The sequence below is a fragment of the Phyllobates terribilis genome, unplaced genomic scaffold (assembly GCF_046119375.1).
Source record: "Phyllobates terribilis strain yellow unplaced genomic scaffold, ASM4611937v1 Scaffold_3__8_contigs__length_932513732, whole genome shotgun sequence".
Classification (NCBI taxonomy): domain Eukaryota; kingdom Metazoa; phylum Chordata; class Amphibia; order Anura; family Dendrobatidae; genus Phyllobates; species Phyllobates terribilis.
This window is the reverse complement of record NW_027362763.1, coordinates 892027131-892052134: the sequence shown is the minus strand read 5'-3', so window position 1 is coordinate 892052134 and position 25004 is coordinate 892027131. Positions and strand designations below refer to the sequence as shown.

The following is a 25004-nucleotide window of genomic DNA, read 5'->3' as shown; positions in this document are numbered from 1 at the left end:
CCTACATCCTCCCACCTCCTTACTGGCAGATGATGTGGCACGGGTGTTTCATTTAATATAACCCAGGCCATTGCCACTCTGTCTTTTACCAGCCATTATTAAATGAGGCACCATTCAGCAGCTGATCCTTTAAAATTGAGACACCTACAGTTGCTTAATAATAAACACATGTCAGGTAGGTATACTGTATACCAGCAACCATCCAGCTGTCTAAAATAATCACTGACACAAATCAGCCACACAGAGGCAATTTATAACTGAGAATGTGTGGCCCGTCTGGAGTACAGAGGATTGGTACAGGGAACCTGTGATCAGAAAGGTGGTGTCGGCATCGGCCTGCTGAGGGATCTTACTCTTCCTAGTCCCTAAACTTGATTTAAAGAATAACTGAACTTTCACTTTTTTTTTAGTAATTTTGTCCAGTCTGTAAATTTATAAAATGTCACAAATCACTTTATTAGAGAATTTGTTTTCACTCCTGGAAATGAGTTGCATTTAAGAGGCTTCCAAACCCCTTCTTTTCCCTAGTCTACTTGACTGCCTTTAGCTGCATTGATATCAGAACATACTCATTTGGAGTATTTATTATGCTTGCCTATATAGCGCCATCATATACCACAGCGCTTCACAGACATTGTTATAACTGTCCCCATTGGGGCTCACAATCTGAATTCCCTACCAGTATGTCTTTAAAGAGTGGGAGGAAAAAAGTCCACGCAAACACAGGGAGAACATACAAAATTCTTGCAGATGTTGTCCTTGGTGGGATGTGATCCAGAACCTCAGTGCTGCAAAGCAACAGTGCTAACCACTGAGCCACTGTACAGATGATGGCAGTGAAAGGGTCAACACCTGTGTCTCACTAATTCTATAGATAAGCTGCCACGGGTGATTGTTCTGATAAGCACATCACTCAGAAGAGGAGACAGGTGCTGACTAGTGATGCACCAACATGCCCGAATAAGGGGTTATCTGAGCACGCTCGGGTACTAGCGGAGTATCTTCGGCGTGCTCGCAAAATAGGTTTGCGTCCTGCAGCTGCAGGTCTCAAGGCTGTTTGACAATCGCAATACAGTACATGCAGGGATTGTCTGACAAACAGGCAATCCCCACGTGTGTTGTAGCTGTCTAACAGCCCCGAGACCTGCAGCTGCAGGACGCAAACCTATTTTGCGAGCATGCCGAAGATACTCCGCTAGCACCCGAGCGTGCTCAGATAACCCCTCATCACTAATGCTGACCCTTTCACTGCCATCATCTGTACTCCTAGTGAGTATGTTCTGATATCATTGCACCTGAAGTCAGAATAGACTGAAGAAAAGGCTCTTTCGTTTGAAAGCCACTTTTACACAATTTTTTTTCCAGAAACTAAGATAATTTCCCAAATAAAATGATTTGCAAAGTTTTATAACTTTCTATTACAGACAAAATTATTAACAAAAAATGAAAGTTACATTTCTTTTTAATTATTCTGCAGCGCCATGCTGTAGTTTGTGCTGACGATCTTTTATTAGGTCAGATGTGTTGGTTGCTTCACCTCTGACCGCCTCCTGTTATAGTAGCTGTCAGACGTATCCGCCATTACACCTCATCCAGACGTCAGTTTTACTCTGTCGCCTCATTGGGGGACACAGGACCATGGGTGTTATGCTGCTGTCCACTAGGAGGCGACACTATGCATAATCTGAAAAAGATTAATCGTGGCTCCTCCTCTGCAGTATACACCCCTGGACGGCATCAGCCTTCTCCAGTTTTTGCTTAGTGTCGCATAGGAGGCACACCTAAAACTTTTACTCCGTTTTCACTGACGGGATTACAGATGAAGAAAAGTGGGTCTACTGCGAGACTCCCGGCATGGCTCCTTCCTCGGCCCCTTATTACAGGGTGCATGGTTGAAGTCGAGATGGCTATTCCCCATGTCGCTCCTTCCCCAGCCCCTCGGGTGCTGGTTCGAAGTTGAGACCCCCCTCCTTCCCCAATTCCTTTTGGTTTCTGGGTTGAGGTCGAGGCGAGGATAGAGCCCCCTGATGGTGACAGCAGCACCTCCCTAATCCCCCCCTGGGGGTATTAGGTTGAAACGCCTCAGGTAGGGCCTGTACAGGCAGCACACTATGGCTGAATCCAGGGACCCCAGCCCTGCTGCGGGCTCCTGTCGGGGCCGGGGGGAGTGCAGGCAGGCATGACACAACAGAGGCACAGGCCTCCCTGCGCCCTGTTACTGCGGCAGCACCAGCTCTATGTGCCTCTTCACAGGTCCCCCCTTCCGCTTATACCCCACCGCTATCCTGCCTTTAAATCTGGGGTGGTCCGGTTCAGATCCAGCCCCCTCCCGGACTTCCGCGCCGGCCTGGAGTCCCTTTGGGCATCAGGCATCTAATTTAGGCCGTGGCTTCGGCCTAGCCGAAGCCGCCACCTCCTCTCCCCGGCCCGGCCGCCGGATGACAAATATGACACTCTACAGTGTCATAGAGGGGGCAGATCGAGACTGAAAGGGCGCGATTTCACACAGTTCTGCCGCCCTTTTCAGCTCTCTGCCCCCCTTCTTTCTTAACTTTACTCCGGCGGCCATTATCTGCTGCAGAAAAAGGGAAGACCAGCCAGTCTCCGGGGGGCACAGGACTGTGGATCTTCGGCGCTGGACCTAGGGGCACACTGGTGGGATAAGATCACAGCTGGAGTTCTTCCTCGGCTGTGAGTCCAGGGCTCTCTGCATAGCCACCTCAGTGCACTATGCCGGGCTCAAGGTCCAAGAGAACCAGGCAGGACTGCTATTATGCACTCTGTACAGCCTGCAGCAATACTCTCCCCAGTGGCAGCACGTACCCGCACTGCCAGGACTGCATCCAGACTACTGTGCCAGAGCCCCAAGAAGCCCCTGCCAATGCTTCGTTGTCTAATGCCACGCCGGAATGGGTCACTCAGATGTCGCAATCTATGATGCAGTCTATAGATAACCTAACCTCCACATTGCTTCAGGCTCTGCAGAGTCATGCCTCGGCTATGAACGCTACCCAGCAAAGGGAAAGCTCGACTCAGGGACATGACGACCCGGGCACGTCCACGTCTAGGTCAGGACGCAAGCGGACCCACAGGTCACGTTCATCTGCGTCATCCCATAGCACACGGTCATCCCCTTCTAGGGAGAGACACCATAGTTCCAGGTCATCTAGACCGTCCCCTACCAGGGACAGACAATGCAGTTCTCCGCAGCGATCCCCGACCAGCCTCCACCCCGGTTCACCCAGCAGGAGACTCCTTAGCGATACACAGGTTTCGGAAGGCATCTGTGATTCCGACTCAGACAAGGAAACTGAAGGGTCCCTGATCTCAATTCCCCCTAGCAATACAGCGCTAGTTGAGGACGTAATTTCGTCCATCCATCGGGTGCTGGACATTTCTGATCCGCCCCCGGAGGCACCACAACACAAGATTTCCTTTGAAGGAGTTCTTAAGCCGCCTAAGGTCTTCTTTGACCACCCAGAGTTTAAGTCGATCCTTAAAAAGCAGTTCTCACAGCCTGAGAAGAAGTTTACCAATCGCAAATATCTGGAGGCGCGTACCCCTTCCCACAGGAGGTCACCAAGGAATGGACAGATCCACCCAAAGTGGATCCCCCAGTCTCTAGGCTAGCAGCACAGTCACTCCTTTCACTGCCAGATAGCTCAACCCTCAGGGACGTAGCAGACCAGCAGGTGAAACGCATGGCTCGTTCAATTTTCGAGGCCGCAGGGGCCTCCCTGGCTCCCACGTTCACTTCAGTTTGGGCTGCCAAGGCCATCCTGGCTTGGGACAAAAATTTACAAGCTGACCTCCAAGTATCTACTCCTGAGCTGTCGGACCAAGCGGTTCAAATAGCAGTTGTAGCAGATTACATGCTTCATGCAGCTCTGGATTCTGCAAGGGGTGCAGCGGGGATGGCATCAAACGCCATCACGATTCGGCGTATCCTCTGGCTGCGGGAATGGAAAGCAGACGCAGCCTCAAAGAAGTCCCTCACACACCTCCCGTACCTCAGTGGTCGACTTTTTGGTGAACAGTTGGACACGGTGATATCCAACGCCACTGGGGGTAAGAGTACCTCTCTCCTCCAACTGAAACCCAAACGCTCTTACAAGAAGCGTAACCAAACTCGATTCCAATCCTTTCGGAACTCTTCGGGCTGGTCCGTCTCGCGGCCAGCACAAAATACCAACCGCTCCCCACGCAGGGACAACTCGCGGTCGACGCAAAGGTCGGACAAGACCTGGCAGTCAAAAGCAGGCCAGTCAAAGTCCAAAGGAGGAAAATCTCAGATTTCCTCCTCATCATGACTCACGGACTCCGGAAGACACCCCACCTGTAGGCGGCCGACTTTTGCTCTTTCATCAAGTCTGGCTGCCTATTACAGAAGACAGGTAGGTCAGGGAACTAGTGTCTTCGGGATACAAGATAGAGTTCTCTTCCAACCCACCAAACAGACTCTTTCTTTCTGTTCCCCCAAAACTGCCAGCCAAGGCTCGTGCCTTCTGCCAAGCGGTCTTCTCGCTTCTTCAAGCAGGAGTCATAGTACCGGTCTCCGCGGCCGAGGGCTTCCGAGGGTTCTACTCCAATTTATTCATAGTCCTCAAGAAAGGAGATGGCGTACGGCCCATACTGGACCTAAAACAGCTCAACAAATATGTACGGGTACGTCACTTCCGCATGGAGTCCCTTCGGTCCATCATTGCGTCCATGGAGAAGGGAGAATTTCTCGCCTCCATAGACATACAAGACGCATACCTGCATATACCGATTGCACCCGCCCATCAGAGATTTCTCAGGTTCGCAATCCACCAGGACCACTACCAGTTCGTGGCTCTCCCGTTCGGACTCGCCACGGCTCCCAGAGTGTTTACCAAAGTCATGGCAGCCACCATGGACGTCCTGCACTCCAGAGGCATAGTAGTCGTTCCATACCTGGACTATCTCCTTATCAAGGCTCCCACCTTCAAGGACTGCGAGCTCAGCGTCTCAATCACAATCGACACTCTGAGTCGCCTGGGCTTGTTAGTCAACCTACAAAAGTCATCACCAACCCCGAGTCAGTCTCTGACCTTCCTGGGAATGCTATTCAACACCTTCAGGGGTCTAGTGCTCCTTCCCAAGGACAAGGCACTGCCTCTCCGTCTAGGAGTTCACACCCTCCTCAGCAAACCCCCTCGATCTCTCCGGTTTGCCATGAGAGTCCTTGGCAGGATGGTGGCGGCAATAGAAGCGGTCCCATTTGCCCAGCTTCACCTCAGGCCTCTCCAACTAGCCATCCTCAAGTCTTGGGACAGGAACCCTTTTTCTCTCGACAGGGAGTTCCAGCTGACGTCGTCAACCAGGAGGTCCCTGCACTGGTGGCTCAAGCCAACCTCACTAACAAAGGGGAAATCCTTTCTCACGGGTCAATGGAAGGTTCTGACCACTGATGCGAGCCTGACGGGTTGCGGTGCGGTACACCTACACCACAGAGCACAGGGCAAGTGGTCCCCAGCGGAATCGACCATGCCCATCAACATCTTGGAAATTCGTGCCATCCTCCTGGCATTGAGAGCCTTCCATCACTTACTGGCGGCCTCTCACATCAGAGTACAGTCGGACAATGCTACGGCTGTGGCATATGTGAATCACCAAGGGGGAACCCGCAGTGCCCAGGCGATGCGAGAAGTGACACACATTCTCCACTGGGCGGAAGACACAGGTTCGGTTCTCTCTGCGGTCCACATTCCGGGTGTGGACAACTGGGAAGCAGACTTCTTCAGCCGGCAACGAATAGACTCGGGAGAGTGGTCTCTCCATCCCAAAGTTTTTCGACAGATCTGCCATCGCTGGGGGACTCCGAAAGTGGACCTAATGGCATCCCACTTCAATGCCAAGGTCTCCAACTTCATGGCCAGAACACACGACCCGCGGGCGCTAGGAGCGGACGCCCTGGTTCAGGACTGGACCCAGTTCCAGCTCCTGTACATTTTTCCACCTCTCCCCCTGATATCCAGAGTGGTGAGGAAGATCAAGCAAGAGGGAGTTCCAACCATCCTAATCGCACCGGACTCGCCCAGACGTACATGGTACGCCGACATCGTACAGCTCACAGCAGACGTCCCCTGGCGTCTCCCCGACCGCCCGGATCTTCTGTCACAAGGCCCATTCTACCACCAGAACTCAGGGGCCCTCAATTTGACGGCGTGGCCATTGAGACCTGGGTTCTAACCCAGTCAGGGTTCTCGCCGGACTTCATTGGAACCATGATCAGGGCACGGAAGCCAACCTCTGCTAAAATTTATTACCGTACCTGGAAAGCCTTCTTTATCTGGTGCGAATCTCGTGGCCAGACCCCATTCCCTTATTCCCTCCCCAGGGTACTTGGGTTTCTCCAATCGGGTCTGGAGGCCAGACTGTCCCTGGCCTCCCTTAAGAGCCAGGTGTCAGCTCTCTCAGTGCTCTTTCAGAGGTGCATTGCTAACAAGCTGCAAGTAAGGACATTTCTTCAGGGGGTTTCCCGATTCGTTCCCCCCTACAGACGACCACTAGAAACGTGGGACCTCAACTTGGTGCTGACAGCATTGCAGGAATCACCCTTTGAACCCCTTAGGGAAGTCCCACTCCGCCTTCTATCCCAGAAAGTGGTTTTCCTAGTGGCAATCACCTCGCTACGCAGGGTGTCTGAGCTGACAGCACTCTCCTGCAGACGGCCCTTCCTGGCTTTTTACCAGGACAAGGTAGTTCTCCGTACGGTCCCATCCTTCCTTCCGAAGGTTGTATCCAACTTCCACCTCAATGAGGAAATTTCACTGCCATCCCTCTGTCCGGTCCCGGTTCATAGAGTGGAGAAGGCTCTGCATACGCTTGACCTTGTGAGGGCATTGCCTATCTATGTGTCTAGGACTGCGCCCTTCCGGAAGTCTGATTCTCTTTTCCTTCTTCTGGAAGGCGGCCGCAAGGGTCTGCCAGCTTCCAAAGCTACCCTTGCCAGGTGGATCAAATCCACCATACAAGAGGCCTACCGCCTCAAAAATTCTCCTCTTCCAGCAGGTATTACGGCACACTCTACACGTGTGGTAGGGGCCTCCTGGGCCATTCGGCACCAGGCTTCGGCACAACAAGTGTGTAAGGCAGCCACCTGGACTAGCCTACACACGTATACCAAACACTACAGGGTTCATACCCAGTCCTCAGCAGACGCGAGCCTGGGTAGACGTGTTCTGCAGGCGGCGGTACCCCAATTGTAGGGGCTCGTCTACACAATATTTGTCCATTGCTTCCCACCCAGGGACTGCTTTGGGACGTCCCATGGTCCTGTGTCCCCCAATGAGGCGACAGAGTAAAGGAGATTTTTGTGTACTCACCGTAAAATCTCTTTCTCTTAGCCTCTAATTGGGGGACACAGCTCCCACCCTGTTGCCCGTTCCGGGCCGTTGTTATGTTGAGTTCTCATATTGTTTTTGAGCTCGTACATAGTTGCCTTCTTATAGGCATGGTTATGTTATCCATGTTACGTTCCTCCTAATGCTTTTGCACAAAACTGGAGAAGGCTGACGCCGTCCAGGGGTGTATACTGCAGAGGAGGAGCCACGGTTAATCTTTTTCAGATTATGCATAGTGTCGCCTCCTAGTGGACAGCAGCATAACACCCATGGTCCTGTGTCCCCCAATTAGAGGCTAAGAGAAAGAGATTTTACGGTGAGTACACAAAAATCTCCTTTTCTCATGCGCGCGCTGTCCGTGTTTTCCACAGATAGAACTTGTACTTCTTATAGCCTGTGGGGCTGTTTCCATGTCTGTGTATGACTGATTTTTATCAATGACCCAGATTAATCTCACCAACGCAAGTCTATGGGTTCTGAAAAAAATTGCTCAGCACTTGGATGCCGTCTAAGTGCTGTACATTTTTCATGGACTGTTTGAAATGAGAAGCTTAAGAAACTTCCATCAGATCATTTTTTCATCCTAGAAAAACTGATAATACTTTAACCAAACTGATGGTAAAAACGGACAAACTGAGAAAATTCAGATGCCACTCTGATCAGAAACACTGATGTGTGAATGTGCCCTTATTCTCCAGCAGGATGGCCCAGTGCGGCTAGTCTCCTTGTACAGGTGGATGCCTGGTGACTTCTATACCTTGTCTTTGTGTGGTAAAGCTGTGTCTGCGTTGAGTAATCTGTTCCATGTGACACATTGATCTTTTATCCTTTAAGGTTCTACATCAGGATCTGAATTCTTATCGTCATAAAGTGGAGAAATTGTCTGAAGAGCAGCAGAATAAATATTTGGAATTGTACACAATTCTGCCATCGGAGCTGTCATTGCTGCTGGCTGAAGTGGCATTAGCCCTGGCCAATATAAATGAGGAGGTAAGCTACGTACACTATATCATGGCCTTAGGAGTATTATCTATATGTAACTCATAGGTGCACGTCCACTAAAAGCTCACCCCAGTGTTTGGCGCAAATAGTGACAAAAAAGAGTCACCAAGGAAAGATGTGGCAGAGTTACGCTAAAGTTTGCAATTTTTCTTATTATCCATCATTTTTTAAGATGAAGAGGAAAGTGAACGCGGTCTGCAGGGAGGCATATTTTAATATAAATTCTTAAAATCCAATTTTGTGCAAATTCCTGGCAAAATCTTTGCCCTCTCATGCATACATTTAATTTTCTGACAAATTTATAAAAGGTCAAATCAAAAAATGACACCCCACTCCTATTAATAAGGGAGGGTAATCAAACCATGACCACAGCTGTTATCATTAAAATTAATGTTTATTAATACAAAAAATTCATTTATAAACAACATTAAAATATATGCAGTGCCTCAGTAGTGAGGGACAGCAAATAGCTCTGCCCTGTTGCCAATTAATACTCAAACAATCAAATTACGTCTAATTTGGAAAGGTTCATCATTATAATAAATGGGCTCGACCAGAAATCCACGATATAATAATCCAATAATTAGTACATAAAGAGAAAAATATACAAAATCACATAATTCGTGTGATAAAAAAGTTAATAAACCAATGGAATAGAATCTGTGCAATGTTCAAGTGCTGCCGGTATAGACTTGAAAGCATTTCTCAGAACCAAATATACATGGTAGGGCTCTAATGAGATGCAGCACTCCAAAAATCAGTTGCATATAAATATCCACCAGTAGCCATGAATTACCTGTGATAATGGAGGAGCTCTGTATAGGGCATGCATGCGTCCCTCAACCCCGACGCACGTTTCGTAAACACTTCCTCAGGGGGGGCCTCCTGTCCATTTACTCGTTTTTTTATGGATAGCACTCATACATATGATAGTCTATGGGGTAGTTCACATGCCCAATTTTTTCCTCGGACTGAATGTCGGATCAAAATCGGCAATGTAAGTCTATGGGTCAATGAAAAACTCTAACAGCACTCGGATGCCATCTGTGCGCTGTCTGTTTTTCACTGACTGATAGATAGGAGAAGGTGAAGAAACTTTTGTTTCCCATCAGTGAAAAAAAACTGACACTGACCAAACTCAGATGAAAATCACTGATGAAACACTATCCGTTTTTCTCGTACGTGAAAAAAGAGAGACCTTAAGGCTCATGCACACTTCTGGAAAAATTGGACAAGTGCTATCCATTGTTTTGACTGTTAGCACTCATCCCCATGTTATTCTTTGGGGCTGTGCACATGTCCGTTTTTTTTTTATTCCCCGTCCGAAAAAATTGCAGCTTGTACGATTTGCATCCAATAATCGGATGGCACTCAGCCATTCATGTTTATGGGTCTGGGGAAAACATTGGACCGTACTCGGATGACATCCGAGTGAAGTCCGATTTTCATTGAATGGAGAAGATGGAGAAACTTATTTTTTTTTAAATTCTCACCGAGAAATTCGGATCACATTGATCACACTCTGATCACACTGAGTCTGACCAAAGTGTGATTAGCATAATTGGACTGATGTTCTCGGATGGAGACTACATGGTCACGTGACCTAAGAGGGTTTGCAATGTGCACAGAAATCTGCTGTCTGGCTACTATTTCATAGTGCGCCCTCTGCTGTCAGCAAGTGGTAATATTAGATGCTGCAAAATAAAACTGTTGCATGCGTCACTACCAATTGCACAAAGCTTACGTAATCAGAAATTTGAGTAAAAAAAGATTAATTTGGCAAAAATATTATTTTTTAATTGTTTCTATGGAATTGTAGTGGTGTTGAATAACTTTGCCTCGTATGGACTTTTTTATTTCCTTTACTAGAAATACACTAATGACTACTTTTAGTCTAAATTCATTGTGTATTAATTGTTTGTACGTACTGGATGAATCAGAGCCCTGATAGGCTTTTTATGTTTATCTGATATAGATACAAATGAAGCAAAAAGAAGCCCAGCAAAATCAAGCAGTTTATCAGGAGCTGAATAAGCAAATCACGGAAACGGAGGAAGAGCTGAATTCAATTCTGGAAAAACTAACGGAGAAAGCAATGGACGTGACTGAAGCTAGGAAAGATCACCAGGTACTGTGTGGATTAAGGCTATGTGCCCACGTAGCAGATTTGATGCAGAGCCTTTTTGCCTCTCTCTGGCAGAAAAAAACACATGCAGATTTACATGTGTTTTTTTTGCCAGAGAGAAGCGTTTTTTCAGCGATTTTACATGCGTTTTTTCAAGCACTTTTCCGAGCGATTTTGAGCATCACTTGGAAAAGTGCTTGACAAGTTGATCACACAATATAAATCCATGCAACCGGCATGGATTTATAATGTGTGAACAACTGATGCTTTAAATGCAGCATCTATAGTAAATAAAAAAAGAATTAAAACATTAAAAATAAACAAAACCTGTATATTCACCTCTCCGGCGGCCCCCGGTCTGCTTCCGGCCGCGTCTTCGCTCTTCAGCGTCCCGCAGTGTACTGTCAGGACCTGTGGTGACATCATTTAGTCAGCTGATGGTCACACGACCATCACCTGACCGCCGACGTCAGCGGTCGAGTGACCATCAGGTGACTAATTGACGTCACCGCAGGTCCTGACAGTACACTGCGGGACGCTGAGGAGAGAGGACGCCGCCGGGAGCAGACCGGGGGCCGCCGGAGAGGTGAATATACAGGTTTTGTTTATTTTTAACTTTTTTATTTCTTTTTTTCACCGCGTGGTAGCCGGGATGAAGAGGAGTTATAGTCTCCTCCTCATCCCGGCTACCACACACACTGCGATTACGCTGCAGCGTAATCGCGGTAGAAATGGTCATGCTGCGTTTTGCAAAGCAATGCGAATTCGGCGCGCAAATTAAAGCATTATGTGCACAGCACATCCGAATTCACATTGCTTTGCATGGCAGACTGTTTTACAAGCGTTTTCGCGGCCGTAAAAACGCCGCAAAAACACTACAAAAACGCTACGTGGGCACATAGCCTAACAGTCCCGATAGGTATAGAGAGGAGGAGAATCATCTCAGGTCCTGGAGAGATCAGACAAGGTGTTTATAAATAAATACTTAATTCGGACACCACCGAGTATATTTGTACGTCTTATCAAAGTTGTCGTAGAAGATGGACCCCCTCATGATTTCTTAATATTATTGTTTAATGGGGGAGAAGGGAGACAAGTCCTGATCAGAGACATCAGACTCTGGTGGATCTCCCTGCAGGACAACACTTTTGGCATGTTAAAATCCTAAGAGCTGAAACACTTTTCCTCCAATGTCTGCTGTCATGGGACAGTTGCTAGTCACCCATGTACACAATATGTATGTGCAGCTTCATGTCTGATTACCTGCTTTATGGACATTTTTACATTTTGAGTGGACTTAAAGGGGTCTTCTCATGTTGTATCTTCAGGAGCACACTGCTCTTGGCCCCTGGCTTCCTGCTCTGCTGGGGGCGGTGCGCTCATGAAGATTGACAGCTTGTACCAGCAGAATGGTCACGGCAGTTGTCCAACCTTTGCTCCCTCTCAGACATCTAGTAGAGGCAGCTTTGCTTCTGAAGCGTAGGAGAAGTGCAAGGAGGCTGAAGCCGGACAGATCTAGGGATCCGGCTAGATCTAGGCATCCAGCCAGTTGCAGCGCAGCCTGTAGAGCATAGGGGCAGCTCATGCCCAGGTAATTGGTCAGGATGGGACTGAAGGGTGGGCAATGAGCAGTAAACTATAAAATTAAAAATCCCTCCATTCTTGTGAACAAAGAGGATTTTTATTAAGGGGTAAATTGCAAGGTTGCTTGTTTTTACCAGTACTTTGCAATTTTAGCCATTTATGAACTTGAGACAACCCCTTTAAATGGGCGATTCACTTTATCTCAATGCCAAGATTTTCGTTGCTGGAAAATCTGATTAGAAAACTATTGATGCCAACAATGCTACAAAAATGTTATATCTTAGAGTGGTGAATGTAAGACTCTGTTTACATGCAGCATTTTTTCTGCAGCCAAAAACTGCTCTTTTTAGTAAAAACTCACAGTGCATTTTTAATAAAGTTAGATTTATTCACAAATAATACTGCAAAAACACAGCACAGCCTGTTTGCTGCATTTTTGCTGCGTTTTGCACTTTTACATTGCTTACTATGGATGAAAAAACACTGCAAAAACGCTAAAAGAATTGACATGCTGCAGATTTCAAAAAGCAGCAGTTCTGAAATCAAACAGTGTGTGTATACGGTTTCTGAAATCTCATAGCTTTTGCTGGTACTGTTAGGCTGTGTGCACACGATGCATTTTTGGTGCTTTTTCTCTGCATTTTTTCCGTGTGGAAATGGGCCAAAAACGCTAGGTAATCCATGTGCCAGCTAATGCAATGACAATCCTGAAGTGCTGTGCACATGATCAGGAATTTTCCTGTCAGGATTGTCATTGCGTTTAACTCTGCAGCATGTCAATTCTTTGTGCGTTTTGCTGCGTTTTTCACCCATGGACTTCAATTGAGTCAGTGAAATCTGCCACAAAAACGCAGGTATAAAAATATTTGCTGCGGATTTTTGCTGCGTATTTGACTGAATCAATTGAAGTCAATGGGTCAAAAACGCACAAAGAATTGACTGCAGATGACAGGCGTTGGCTAATGAGAGACTACTCCTCCCATCAGCCTAAGGCTGCTGCTGCTGACAATTGCGAGAGCAGGCGCGGCTGATGGGAGCTGTCATCAGCCGGCTTCCGTTCTCGCAGTGAAAAAAAGAAGTTAAAATAGGTGAATGTTAAAATAAAAATATGTTATACTCACCTATCCGCCGTAATAGCTGATGATCAGTGTATAGAGTGCTGTCCTCTATAGCAGTCACATCAGTGATTGCTGGTGTGACTGCACCAGAAGTGACCCAGATCTTTGTGGGACACTGTGGATTATGTCATCACGGCAGACAGGTGAGGGATATGGTTGTTTTTTATTTTTGTTTTTTTACAGGTGATAATGGCTTCAGCGGATTAGGCATTAGGTGAGTATTTTTGTTGTTTATTATTATCTGTTTTTTTTACAGAGGACAATGGCTTCAGCGGATTAGGCGTTAGGTGCTTATGCGGTGTTTTTTATTTTTAAATAAATTATTAAAATCGTGTGGTCTTTTTTTTCAAATAAAGGATTTTTTTCAGGCTATGTGTTTATTTCAAAACCTTGACTATGGGGTTAGTAATGGGGGCTTCTTATTGACGCCTCTCCATTACTAACCAGGGCCTCATGTCAGCTGCCAATACAAGGCTGACATGAACCCCAACCCTATTATCCCACTTGCCACTGCACCAGGGCAAATGGGAAGAGCGAGGCTAAGTGCCAAAATTGGGGCATCTTATGGATGCGCCATTCCTGGGGCCGCTGAAGGCTGGTGTTATCAGCCTTGGAGGGGACTAGGATCCATGGCCCCTTCCCTGGCTATTAATATCAGCTCACAGCTGTCTGTTTAGCCTTTGCTGGTTAACGCTAAGCAAACAGCTGTGATCTGTTATTAATAGCCAGGGAACATCTTTGGCTAATGGCCCCATCCCCGGCTAGTAATAGCCCCCAGCGGTCTGCTTTCCCTCTGCTTTTTATGAAAATGACGTGGGAGCCCACGCCATTTTTTTTATTTAATTCTTCATTTTCTTTCATTTATAAGAAATCCCATGCCCACTATACCTATTTTTGAAGCTGCGTAAACTCACCCGCACCATGTCAATTTCTGTAGCGCTTCAGATTTTGACCGATTGAAATGTCATTACATGCAGTGAATCTGCATGTGCTGACAAAACAAGTGCGGCATTAGAACTCAGCATTTTGGACGCAACAAAAACACACTGCGTCCAAAGCGCTGCTGGTTGCTGATCGTGGGGACGTAGCAGCTAACCCAACAGCTGTGAGCTGTTATTAATAGCAAGGAAACATGTTGCCATAATGGCCCCTTCCTAGGCTAAAAATAGCAGCCCTCAGCTGCCCCAGAAATAACACTTCTTATTTGAATGGGATTAGGGCTAATGGGATTAGGGTTTATGGGATTAGGTGTTGCTGACACCAGGCCCTTGGTTTAGTGATGAAGAGGTGCCAAACAGACACCCTCATTACTAAACCTGTAAGCAAAGAGTTAAATAAACACACACAAAGAATAAAACACTTTATTTGAAGTAAAACAGACACATTCTTTAATCATGTAAATTAACCCAAATACTCACCCCTGGTCCGACGCTAGTCCAAGGATTAAAGCGATGTCCCATGTTTCTTTTTTCAAATATCTTTATTTAGCTCCAAAAAGCATTCATTGCTATACAAAAACGCATAAAAAACACATGAAAAAAACGCATGCAAAACGCACCAAAACACGCATCAAATTGCGGCAAAAACACGTTATTTCCACAGCTCTTTTGCTGCCCAGAGATGCAGAAACCTTGCAGAAATTTTTGCAACCAAATACTCAATGTGCGCACATAGCCTTAAAGGCAGCTTCTTTTCTGCTGAAAAAATGCTGCATGTGACTATAACCTACAACTTATTCTAGGCCGAGTCATATTGGTGTCATTGGTAGTTTATTCATTTCAGAGGAGAGCAATTTGCATATTTTTCACATGTCTGTTTTTCCACTAACAGTACACAAATGCATTATGGTCTATGGGACTATTCACATGTCAGGGTTTTTTTGGCCAAACAGTAGAGATGAGCAAACCCGAACTGTAAAGTTTGGGGTTCGTATCAGACACCTAGTGTTCGGTGCTGTACTCCGAACACTGACTTCTCCTGGAAGTCTGTTTTACACTTCGGAAGTTTGGGGGACAGAAAGAAAGGGGAAAGAGAGAGAGAAAGAGAGACAGGGAAAGCGAGAGAAAGAAAGGGAAAGAGAGAAAAAGGGAGAGAGACCGAGACTAACATAAGACCCCCGAATGGACTATAACTGCCCAAATTGTACCCCCCAACATCCCATCCCAATAACTCCAATCCCCTCCCCTGTCACATTTATTTTTTCTTGCTTTGGCAACATTAATTGTATTTTGGTCCTGCCAATAAAGCCTATTTAAATTTGAGAGGAAAAAAGAGAGAGAAAGAGAAAGGGAAAGAGAGAGAGAGAATGGGAAAGATGGAGAGGGAAAGGGAGAGAGAGAGAAAGAGAGGAACGTAAGACCCCCAAATAGACTATAACTGTCCAAATTGTACCCCCCGACACCCCATCCCCATAACCCCAATCCCCTATCCTCTCCCCTGTTACACTTATTTTTTCTTGCTTTGGCAACACTAATTGTATTTTGGTCCTGCCAATAAAGCCTATTTCAATTTGAGAGGAAGAAAGAGAGAGAGGGAAAGAGTGAGAGAGATAGAAAGAGAAAGAGAGGGAGAAAGAGAGAGAGAAAGGGAAATATGGAGAGAGAAAGAGAGGAATGTAAGACCCCCGAATGGACCATAACTGCCCAGTTGTACCCCACAACATCCCATCCCCATAACCCCAATTCCCTCCCCATGTTACACATATTTTTTCTAGCTTTGGCAACACTAATTGTATCTTGGTCCTGCACATAAAGCCTATTTGAATTTGAGAGGAAGAAAGAGAGTGAGAGAAAGAGAGAGAGAGAGAGAAAGGAAAAGAGAGAGACAGAGAAAAGGAAAGTGAGAGAGAAAGGGAAAGAGAAAGAGAGGGAGAGTGAGCGAAAGAGAGAGGGAGAGAAAGAGAGGGAGTGAAAAGGAAAGAGAGAATGAAAGAGAGGGAAAGTGAGAGAAAGAGAGAGGGAGAGAAAGAGAGACAGAAAGGGAAAGAGAGAGAAAAAGAGGGAAAAAGAAGGAAAGAGAGATTTTCCAGCTCCAAAGTTCGGGTCCCCATTGATTTCTATGTGATTTGGGTCCGCACCCCAACTTCCATGGGTCCGCTCATCTACTGGGCAATAGTCCACATTAAAAAAGTGGAGATATGTCCTACTCTGATCCATTTTGCCGACCAAACTCACCCATTTAAGTGAATGGGTCAATGGAAAAAAGAACAGCTTACTTATTAAATCTGTTTTATGTGTATGAGAAATAAAACAGACATGTGAATTCAGCCAAATAAGTATTCCAGTGGGATCCGCTTGATCTCTTAAGATGATGCCGTCCCCTGCTCTGGGCTGATTTTTTAGGTAACGTCATGTAAGAATCCATTCAGACTGAGATTGCCTTGTACATTTCCTTCCTTCTCCAGTAGAGTTCTAGATCTGTGGAATAAGGTAATAACTTTGATGAGATCAAATAGATGTACACTTTCTTGGTTCTTTCTGACTTTTGCTTACAATGCTATTTTTTAAGATAATGTATTTTCAATATCAGTGACAACATATTGTCTTCCATACAGATCTTATGTGAGGAGCTAGACAAGTGCAACATAAAGTTGGTGGAGCTGGATGCTGGTGTGCAAGACTTTGCTGAACAGAATCACACATTGGGAAAGCAACTGGTGGATAAGATAGGGAAACTTCTAGAGCTACAGCAGCAAGCCAGCAAACAGGCGGAACACAGAGCAGGCAAAGTCAAGCAGGTATGCCATGCTCAATGAAATTCTTGTACATTTTGCAGCAGATCTTTCTAAAGATGATGCTGCCATAGAATTCATATGGATTTTTCCTCGACGTATGTATAGAGTTTTGAGCTCTACATTTACATTTCTTGCACTTTAAAATATTGTGGATTTTCAGTGTCTAATTTGCTATGTCCAAAAGTGGCCACAGAGCATGTAAAAATCTGTTTTTAAAATATTATAATTCATTACATCTCTTTACAACCACCCCTGTTGTTGCCCACTGATCCTGAACAGAGATGCTCAATGCATTACATGGACGACCATTTCATTGAATATTTCATGGCATGTAAATGTCACGCAAGGTGTGGGAAAGACTAAGTGCAACACGAAGGGAAGAGGGGAAGGGAGCCCAGATACTAGGGTATGGGGGAGTGGAGACCTCCTAGGCTGATCTGATATCACCCTGACTCCCCTATCTTCCCTATATTGGTTCCTCACCAATCGCCGCACAGGAACCTAGCTCTGTATTTCCCTAGTACTTGGCCCTGGATAGGGAAGGGGGGGAGGGCGGGGGATGAGCACTAGTCAGTCCCCACTAGCAACTAAAGACAACAAGGGAGACACACACTGGGAAAAGTAACTTAGCTTGAGCTGACTTCAGAGAGATTACACTAAACGTCCTCCTAGCACCAGAGAGGAAGTAAGCAGACTGCAACAGTTCCAAGCCTTCACAAGGAAACATGTGAATATCACCGGCACCACCCTGCTGCAAACAGAAAGTATTTAAACACCCAGGCCTGGGTGTCAGCAGGAGGGAGGGAGCCACTGGGTCCTAGCATGAGACAGATTCAAGAAAGTGTCTTTAATGCCAAATTAAGAGATCTTCTGCAACCAACTGCAGGGCGACTGTCTGTCACATCTGACACACCTGTGACAGTAATTCATTGAATTACATTCCATGTAATTCTTATTTCCCCTGCAGTCACAGTTGCCGCAGGCTATGATAAATGACTGCTAGTGGTGGGAGAAGCCAGAAATCTGACAGTCAACTACTTGGTGTCGCAAAGAAAAGATGTCCGCAAATTTGTCTTATTTGGAGTGAGACCTTCCATGTAGAAATCTGTTTCCTGACTGCCTCTCACTTTTTCCATTACCTTATGTAGGCTTCCGTTCAGCTGGAGGAATACAGCGAAATGCTAGAATTTATTTTACGGTGGATTGAAAAGTCTAAAATATTAGTGAACAGTAACATCATCTGGAACTCGGCGAGTCAGCTTCGCGACAAAGCGATGGCTCACCAGGTACGCTGCGGCACCTTTTTAGTATTGTTCAGTACACGGCTAGTAATGTATTTGTCAAAATCTTCATGTGGTTTCAGGATTATTTTTTAGAAGAATAGAAAAGAAAAGCTGAAGCTAAAAGTTAAAAATTAACAGTTATGTGAATTATTTATTTCTTTTCATTTCTTATCTGCTCTTTGGTTTTCTATGTATGTGTGTTATCAAGTGTTCTCCAAGAGCACCAATACCAATCACCAATTCCTGCCACTTTCATTTTCATATGCGTCTGTTCCAGGCGATGTTGGAAGAGTCCCGAGACATCCATAGTGATCTGGAAGCAATGAATGAAAAGATAGAATATTTGTCAAGTGTTTACCACACAGAAGAATTGTCTCAGCAAGTATCAGAACTTGGACGTCAGACTGAAGAACTACAGCAAGCGATAAAGCATCGTTTCCAGAACCTTCAGGAAGCGGCTAAGGTACCAACTCATGCTCCTCAGAAACTCTGATCTTATCCAATTATAGAAATTCTGTAGTGAACTTACTCAACTGTCTAATATCTTTTGTGTATACTCCTAGTTTCCACAATCTCCATTGCTGTGATTGAATTGAAACTTGTGTCCTGCTGATCTATTGAGTGTCTTTAAGGCTGACAAAGCTAGCCAAGTTCTGTACTCCACTAGTCCTATAGACGTGGAATAACTGTGCATGCATAATTGCTGGTCAATTTAAACTCTCTGGAATTCTTTTCTAGTGATCTTTGGAGGTGCCAGATGTGGGCCCCAACCATCGGGCATTTATTCCCTATCCATAATATTCAATTATGGGAGAACTCATCAAAGGAGACATGTTTGCTGACAGGTTACTCACAATGGCGGTTCTTTTTACAGGATATGAAGAAGTTTGAAAGTGAAGTTAGAGCATTGCAAACGGCATTAGAACATGCCCAGACTACACTGACCTCACCAGAGCTGGGACGCTTGAGCCTTAAGGAACAGCTGTCTCATAGACAGGTACTGTGCTCATGTCTACTTTGTACATTAGTCACAGCAGACCTGAGAGCACCACTCCTGCTTTTTTTATTTCAGCACTGGAGTGGTTGCACTAATGTAAGTTCCTCACTCCTAGTATTATACTTACTAGCCGACGTCTACATTTTTTATCAGTGCCTCTCTGGTCGGTCTTCTGCAGGTTGTGACCTCCCAGTTCACTCCAGTGTTTGCTGGGCGAGCTGAAGGTCACAACTCAATGTAAGTATATGACAACCAGAACGAGGCTCTCAGACTTACGTTGAGATCTTGTGACCGTTACCTTTGACTTCTGTTCAGTCAGACGTTGCGGTCACAAGATGGCGATTCAGGACCAGAACGGCGCTGGAACAGCAGAAGACGGTGGCTGTTGGGTATAATACCAGAGATGGGGAACTCACATTAGTAGCATCACTCTAGCTCTGAAATAAAAAACAAACTAATGCTTGAGTGGTGCTTTAAGACAGATATGAAATCTCTTGATTGATGTCATAATCAGAAATCCCATACCTAATGTCAAGCTGCTGCACCACTTCAGTTTTAGGATATACATACAAGGCTTGATTGCTAAGGATGGGATGCAGATATTAAAGTGTCTGTATGAATCTGGCTAATTATTTAAATAAGTAGTTAGTGCCATCTGATATTGTGATGACATATAATAAATATATGCACTCACTTTATGATCGATGTGGGTCGGTCCCTTAGGACACTGAACGATCCTAAGAATGAAGGAACTGCAGCACTGGTTTAGAATGCATTTTCCCTGCACACTATTGTTTTCTGCCCCAGGACAGGGCCATAATGATCTATAATGTGCATGTGTCAGATGTGAATCTTTCTTCATGTACAAATATAACTTATTGTCTTTACAGCACCTACTATCCAAAATGGAGTCCCTAAAACCAAAGGTTCACGCTGTCCAACTTTGCCAAAGTGCCTTAAGAATTCCTGAAGAAGTAGTCACTGGTCTTCCAATATGTCGGACAGCCGTCAGGTTGCAAGAGGAGACCAGCCGTCTTCAACACACCGCCATCCAGCAGTGTAATATTATGCAGGTAAGCATTTACTGATATCATCTCTTAAAGTTATCCTCTCTTGCAGGCTCGTAAATTCTTATCAGCTTCACAAAAGATTATTGTAATTTCTTCATAAAGACATCATAAAAGCATCACACGACATTCTGCTTTCCAAGAGTGAATCCATCCATTGCTGTGTAGTGTTATTCCAATCACCCTCCCCCTAGTGTCCGCCATGTCATGTGGCATAACCTCTCTCCAATGTCAGTCCCATGATGCCACCATACAGCATTTGCCCCAATATGAGTTCCATCATGCAACACATCTTTAGTCAACTCCTCCTTTGCCAAGATTTTTTCCAATATGAAAAAGACATATTTGTACAGGACCAAATGCACATCTACATAATCTTTATGTATAGTAAAGATAATATTATCACAGAGCTACTGTACATGAGTGGAGATGTTAAAGGAGTATTCTTGTGTTATTAGCTTTAGTTAGACAGCGTGCAATAAAGCAAGTTTGCAATTGGCTTCCTTTTTCTGGTTTCATTCTACTGATACAAGAGCTTTTATCTTATGTAGTGTACAGTTGGTTTAGAAGCAGATTCATCACCAGAGATGAGTATACGCAGTAGTCAGTCAGCTCTCTCCAGACCATTGATTTCTATACAGCAGTTTTCAACTGACCTTCCTCCCTCTTTCTCAGCTCCAGTTATAACCAAATATTTGGGATCAATCAGGTTCTATTGTTAAAGGGAAATTGTCACATATCTTTTTATAATTATCAGTTTGGTTGATAATTGCACATTAACCCTACAGGAGGCAGTGGTTCAATATGAGCAGTATGAACATGAAGTGAAGCACTTGCAGCAGTTAATAGAGGAGGCCCATCGGGAATTACAAGATGCAAAAGTAACCACCAGCAATATCCAGGAATTACAGTTCCAGATTAAACGCCACGAGGTAAATAAAGTGATTGGAGTTGTTAAATCTGATAGCATGTCAAAGATTAGAGACATTTTCCACAAATCTTAAATGAAAATGTAGTACATTTTATTAAAGGGGTTGTCTCATGAAGACAGTCCCTGCCCTTGTGCCCCATTGGAGCCACGTCATTGATGTCCCACGCTCCAGACACAGTTATGAGCTAGAATGGAGAGACGCTTTCTACAGGTGTATTAGACAGACAGGTTTCTATATTTGTGGGACTTTGGTTTTTGGACAGAGGACAATATAATCACAATAAGATTGGACTCATCAGTTGGTGTCCAAGTATTCAGTAGAGTGGGGTGTATTGCCCCTAATTAGGGATGAGCGGACTCATGAAAGTTCGGGTTCTGGTACCCAATCCGAACTTTAGTCCAAAGAACCCCAACCCCATAGAAAACAATGGAGACCCAAACTTTTAATCTGGAAAAAAAATATTCTCTCTCTCTGTCCCCCCCAACAGACTTCCCACGGAACTCCTGTCTGGTACGCACCCCAAACTTTTAAGTTTGGGTTCGGTCATCTCTACCCCAATACATCACAGGAAACGATCACTGTGTACTCTTTCGTAGTTGCAAGATGATTTTTTTTGTGAAGTACATAGATATACCAAGTAGTATAGAATTTCTGTGAAACAATCTGTATCAGAAACTTTTCGATCCTCCCCGGCCTTTGACAACTATGCCGCTTAAGAAGGCAGTCTGGAAAGTCTAGACTAATTAGCATATCTACTGTATGTCCTGTACTTCACAATAAGTTCACCTTGCAACTATGAAGAAGTACACAGTGAAGTTTCCCTGTGATGTCTTACCTGAGGACAGTCGTGGCTCTTCTTCTGATTAGCCGGCCTGACACAATGTCACATATGTGTCACTCTACACGGTACGACAGTGATGTTGTGCCAGGCTGTGCAAGATGCCGTTCTCATGGCTCTCATCCAGTGGCCATAGATTACTAACATGGTCAATGGACTGAGTCCTGCAAATCAATCCACACTAGCGCCAGTTATTACTTTATACTTTATGTTACTTTACCTCCCAGAATGCTAATCAGGCAAGTCTTGTGCAGACATTGAACCTGCAAGAAATAACTGACTGAGGGCAGCAGAAGTGTGAATACAGATCTAATACAGGCAGTAAATCATGACTAGCAATGCTATGTAATAGTCTATATGTAATCTACCAAATGCAGGTCGACTGTTGACATAGACTTCACTCGATAATATTACATCCTAGGGATGAGAGGACATGTGGAAGTTCGGGTTCCACAGTTCGGTTTGGCTACCAGAACTATACCCAAACTTGAACCTGAACCCAACCCTATTGAAATCAATGGGGACCCAATCTTTGGAGACGGAAAATTCTCTCTCTCTCCCTCTCTCCCTCCTTCCCGGACTCCTGAACTGTAAAATGGACTTCCAGGAGAAGTCCATGTTCGGAGTTCAGCATCGGACACTAGGTGTCTGGTATGACCCCCCCGAACTTCAAAGTTCGCTCATCTCTACTTTTAACTAATAAATCATCATAAAATCATTACCATATGATGATACTCAGCTGTGGATACCATTAGTAGTGCGACTTTAAAGCCGTGGTATTAATTTGTTTCTGTCTCCATAAATATAAGCAAACAGTATAACATGGCACACGAGACAAATTCACTAATAAGTGGAGGGGTCTCCTGAAAAATCATTCCACTTTTATTTTTATTAGTAGGCTTTGCTAGTGGTAACATATTGTATGTAATAGGGTGAGACCCCTTTGTGGAGCTATAAGTAGCCACGCTACGGAGGGTGACATTTGCCATGATAAGCTTCTATTGTTTCTCATTTCTTCGCTCATTGTTTCAGTCTTGGCTTAGAGCTGACTGTTGCATTTTTTATAGTTGCAGTCACTCCATGACCTGATTATGCAGCCGGAGCCATCTGGGGGGACATCTCCTGGTGGGCCACCTCTGGCCCTGTGCTTAGATGTGCGTGCTGTGCATTGTGCACAGCGATTTCCTCCTCTGTGGTTTCTCTGTGTTGTGAGATGCAGGCTGGCTTACTTCAGCTTCACAGTCAACATCCTCCCTTCCAGCCAGTGCTGACAGATGATACAGGGCTTGTGAGCGGTGATTTTATTGGCCAGTCACTCCCTGCCTATTTGCAAGCCTGGAACACAATACAATGCGAGGCTGATTTCCTTCATGGCAGTTTTTCGGTCTTAACTAGAACACTGATTCAAAATGTGTTCTCAGGAGCTGGCAAAGAAGATCAAAGGCTACCAGGAGCAGATCGCATCGCTGAACTCCAAGTGCAAGATGCTGACCATGAAAGCCAAGCATGCCACAATGCTGCTCACTGTCACTGAGGTGGAGGGGCTGACCGAGGGAATGGAGGAGCTGGATGCAGAACTCCTCCCTGCACACTCTGCTCACCCGTCTGTGGTTATGGTAAGGCCTGTGCTCCTTTATCTGCTCCTAGATCAGCTGCCAGAGAACAAAGCCACAGCCTCCGGCTTCCCAGGGCACCTGATGGCAGCTGCCGCCTTACTACCAAGCCAGTGTCACCATTATTAGGATAATATACGCATTCATTAGTGGAGAAATGGTTGCACTATATCGATTTTTGTCATTTATTAAAGTAAAAACCATTAATCTATAAAATAAACATAAAAAATCTAGAAAAAAACTAAAATCCACAAATACTTATGTATGCAGCATCTGTCATTCTGGTGCAGAATATTTGTATGTTGTCATATGATGTTGGGCGTACATGAGTCACACATAATGTCTCCTTTGTGGGCTTCAGTAGTAGTTTTAGCAGACGTTTTTATTTCGAGGACAGGTCATGTGATGGCACTTTATCCGTTACCAGTGATGGCATGAGCTGGCACGTCACAAGAGCCCGTGAATGAGATTCTTGTCTCTGCCATAGCTGTACTCATCAAGTGTCACAGTCGTCATGTTGCATGTGCCATATGGCGAGTGCTTCATTTCATGTGTGTGACTGTGTATTCAGCATTATACTATCTGCTAATTCTCATCTATTGTTGCACTAGATTGAATGAATTTGTTTACATTGGTGGGAGTATAAATATATATATATATATATATATATATATATATATATATATATATATATGTTTATACATAAATATATTTTTAGTGCCTGGAAAAAGTATTCATTCACGTAAACTTTTCCATAATTTAGCATGTTAAACCCACAAACTTGAATGTAATTTATTGGGATTTTATGTGATATACCAACACTAAGTAGCCAGTATTTGTGAAGTGTGAAGGGAATTATACATGGTTTTCTAAGCATTTTAAAAATATAAATCTGAAAATTGTTATGTGCATTTATATTCAGCCCCCCTGAATCAATAATATGTAGGACAGCCTTTCACTGAAATTACTGCTGCAAGTCTTTTGGAGTATGTTTCTATCAGATTTGCACATCTAGAGGCTGAAAATTTTGCCCATTCATCTTTGCAAACTCGCTGTAGCTCAGTGAGATTGGATGGAGATCGTCTGTGAACAGACATTTTCACGTTTTGCCACAGATTCTCAATGGGATTTAGGTCTGGACTGTGACTGGGCCTTTCACACGTATGAATATGCTTTGCTATAAACTATTCCATTGTAGCTCTGGCAGTATATTTAGGGTTTATGTTCTGCTGGAAGGTGAACTTACACCCTAGGCTCTAGTCTTTTGCAGCCTCTAACAGGTTTTCCTCCAGGATTGCCCTGTATTTAGCTCCATCTTCCCATCAGCTGTGACCAGCTTTCCTGT

At 44.9% G+C, this 25004-nt stretch overlaps 1 protein-coding gene across 18 annotated transcripts in view; it reads left to right on the top strand.

Annotated features, from left to right (window-relative positions):
* SYNE1 (spectrin repeat containing nuclear envelope protein 1) overlaps positions 1-25004 on the top strand; it is a 613834-nt gene that overhangs the window by 435907 nt on the left and 152923 nt on the right. For all 18 annotated transcript variants that reach the window (XM_073672712.1, XM_073672713.1, XM_073672718.1 and 15 more), the window contains 9 exons: positions 8202-8357; positions 10345-10497; positions 16750-16932; positions 18078-18215; positions 18490-18675; positions 19087-19209; positions 20100-20282; positions 21065-21208; positions 23468-23662. In XM_073672712.1, the coding sequence (XP_073528813.1) occupies positions 8202-8357; positions 10345-10497; positions 16750-16932; positions 18078-18215; positions 18490-18675; positions 19087-19209; positions 20100-20282; positions 21065-21208; positions 23468-23662 (1461 nt within the window). The remainder of the gene's footprint in view (positions 1-8201; positions 8358-10344; positions 10498-16749; positions 16933-18077; positions 18216-18489; positions 18676-19086; positions 19210-20099; positions 20283-21064; positions 21209-23467; positions 23663-25004) is intronic.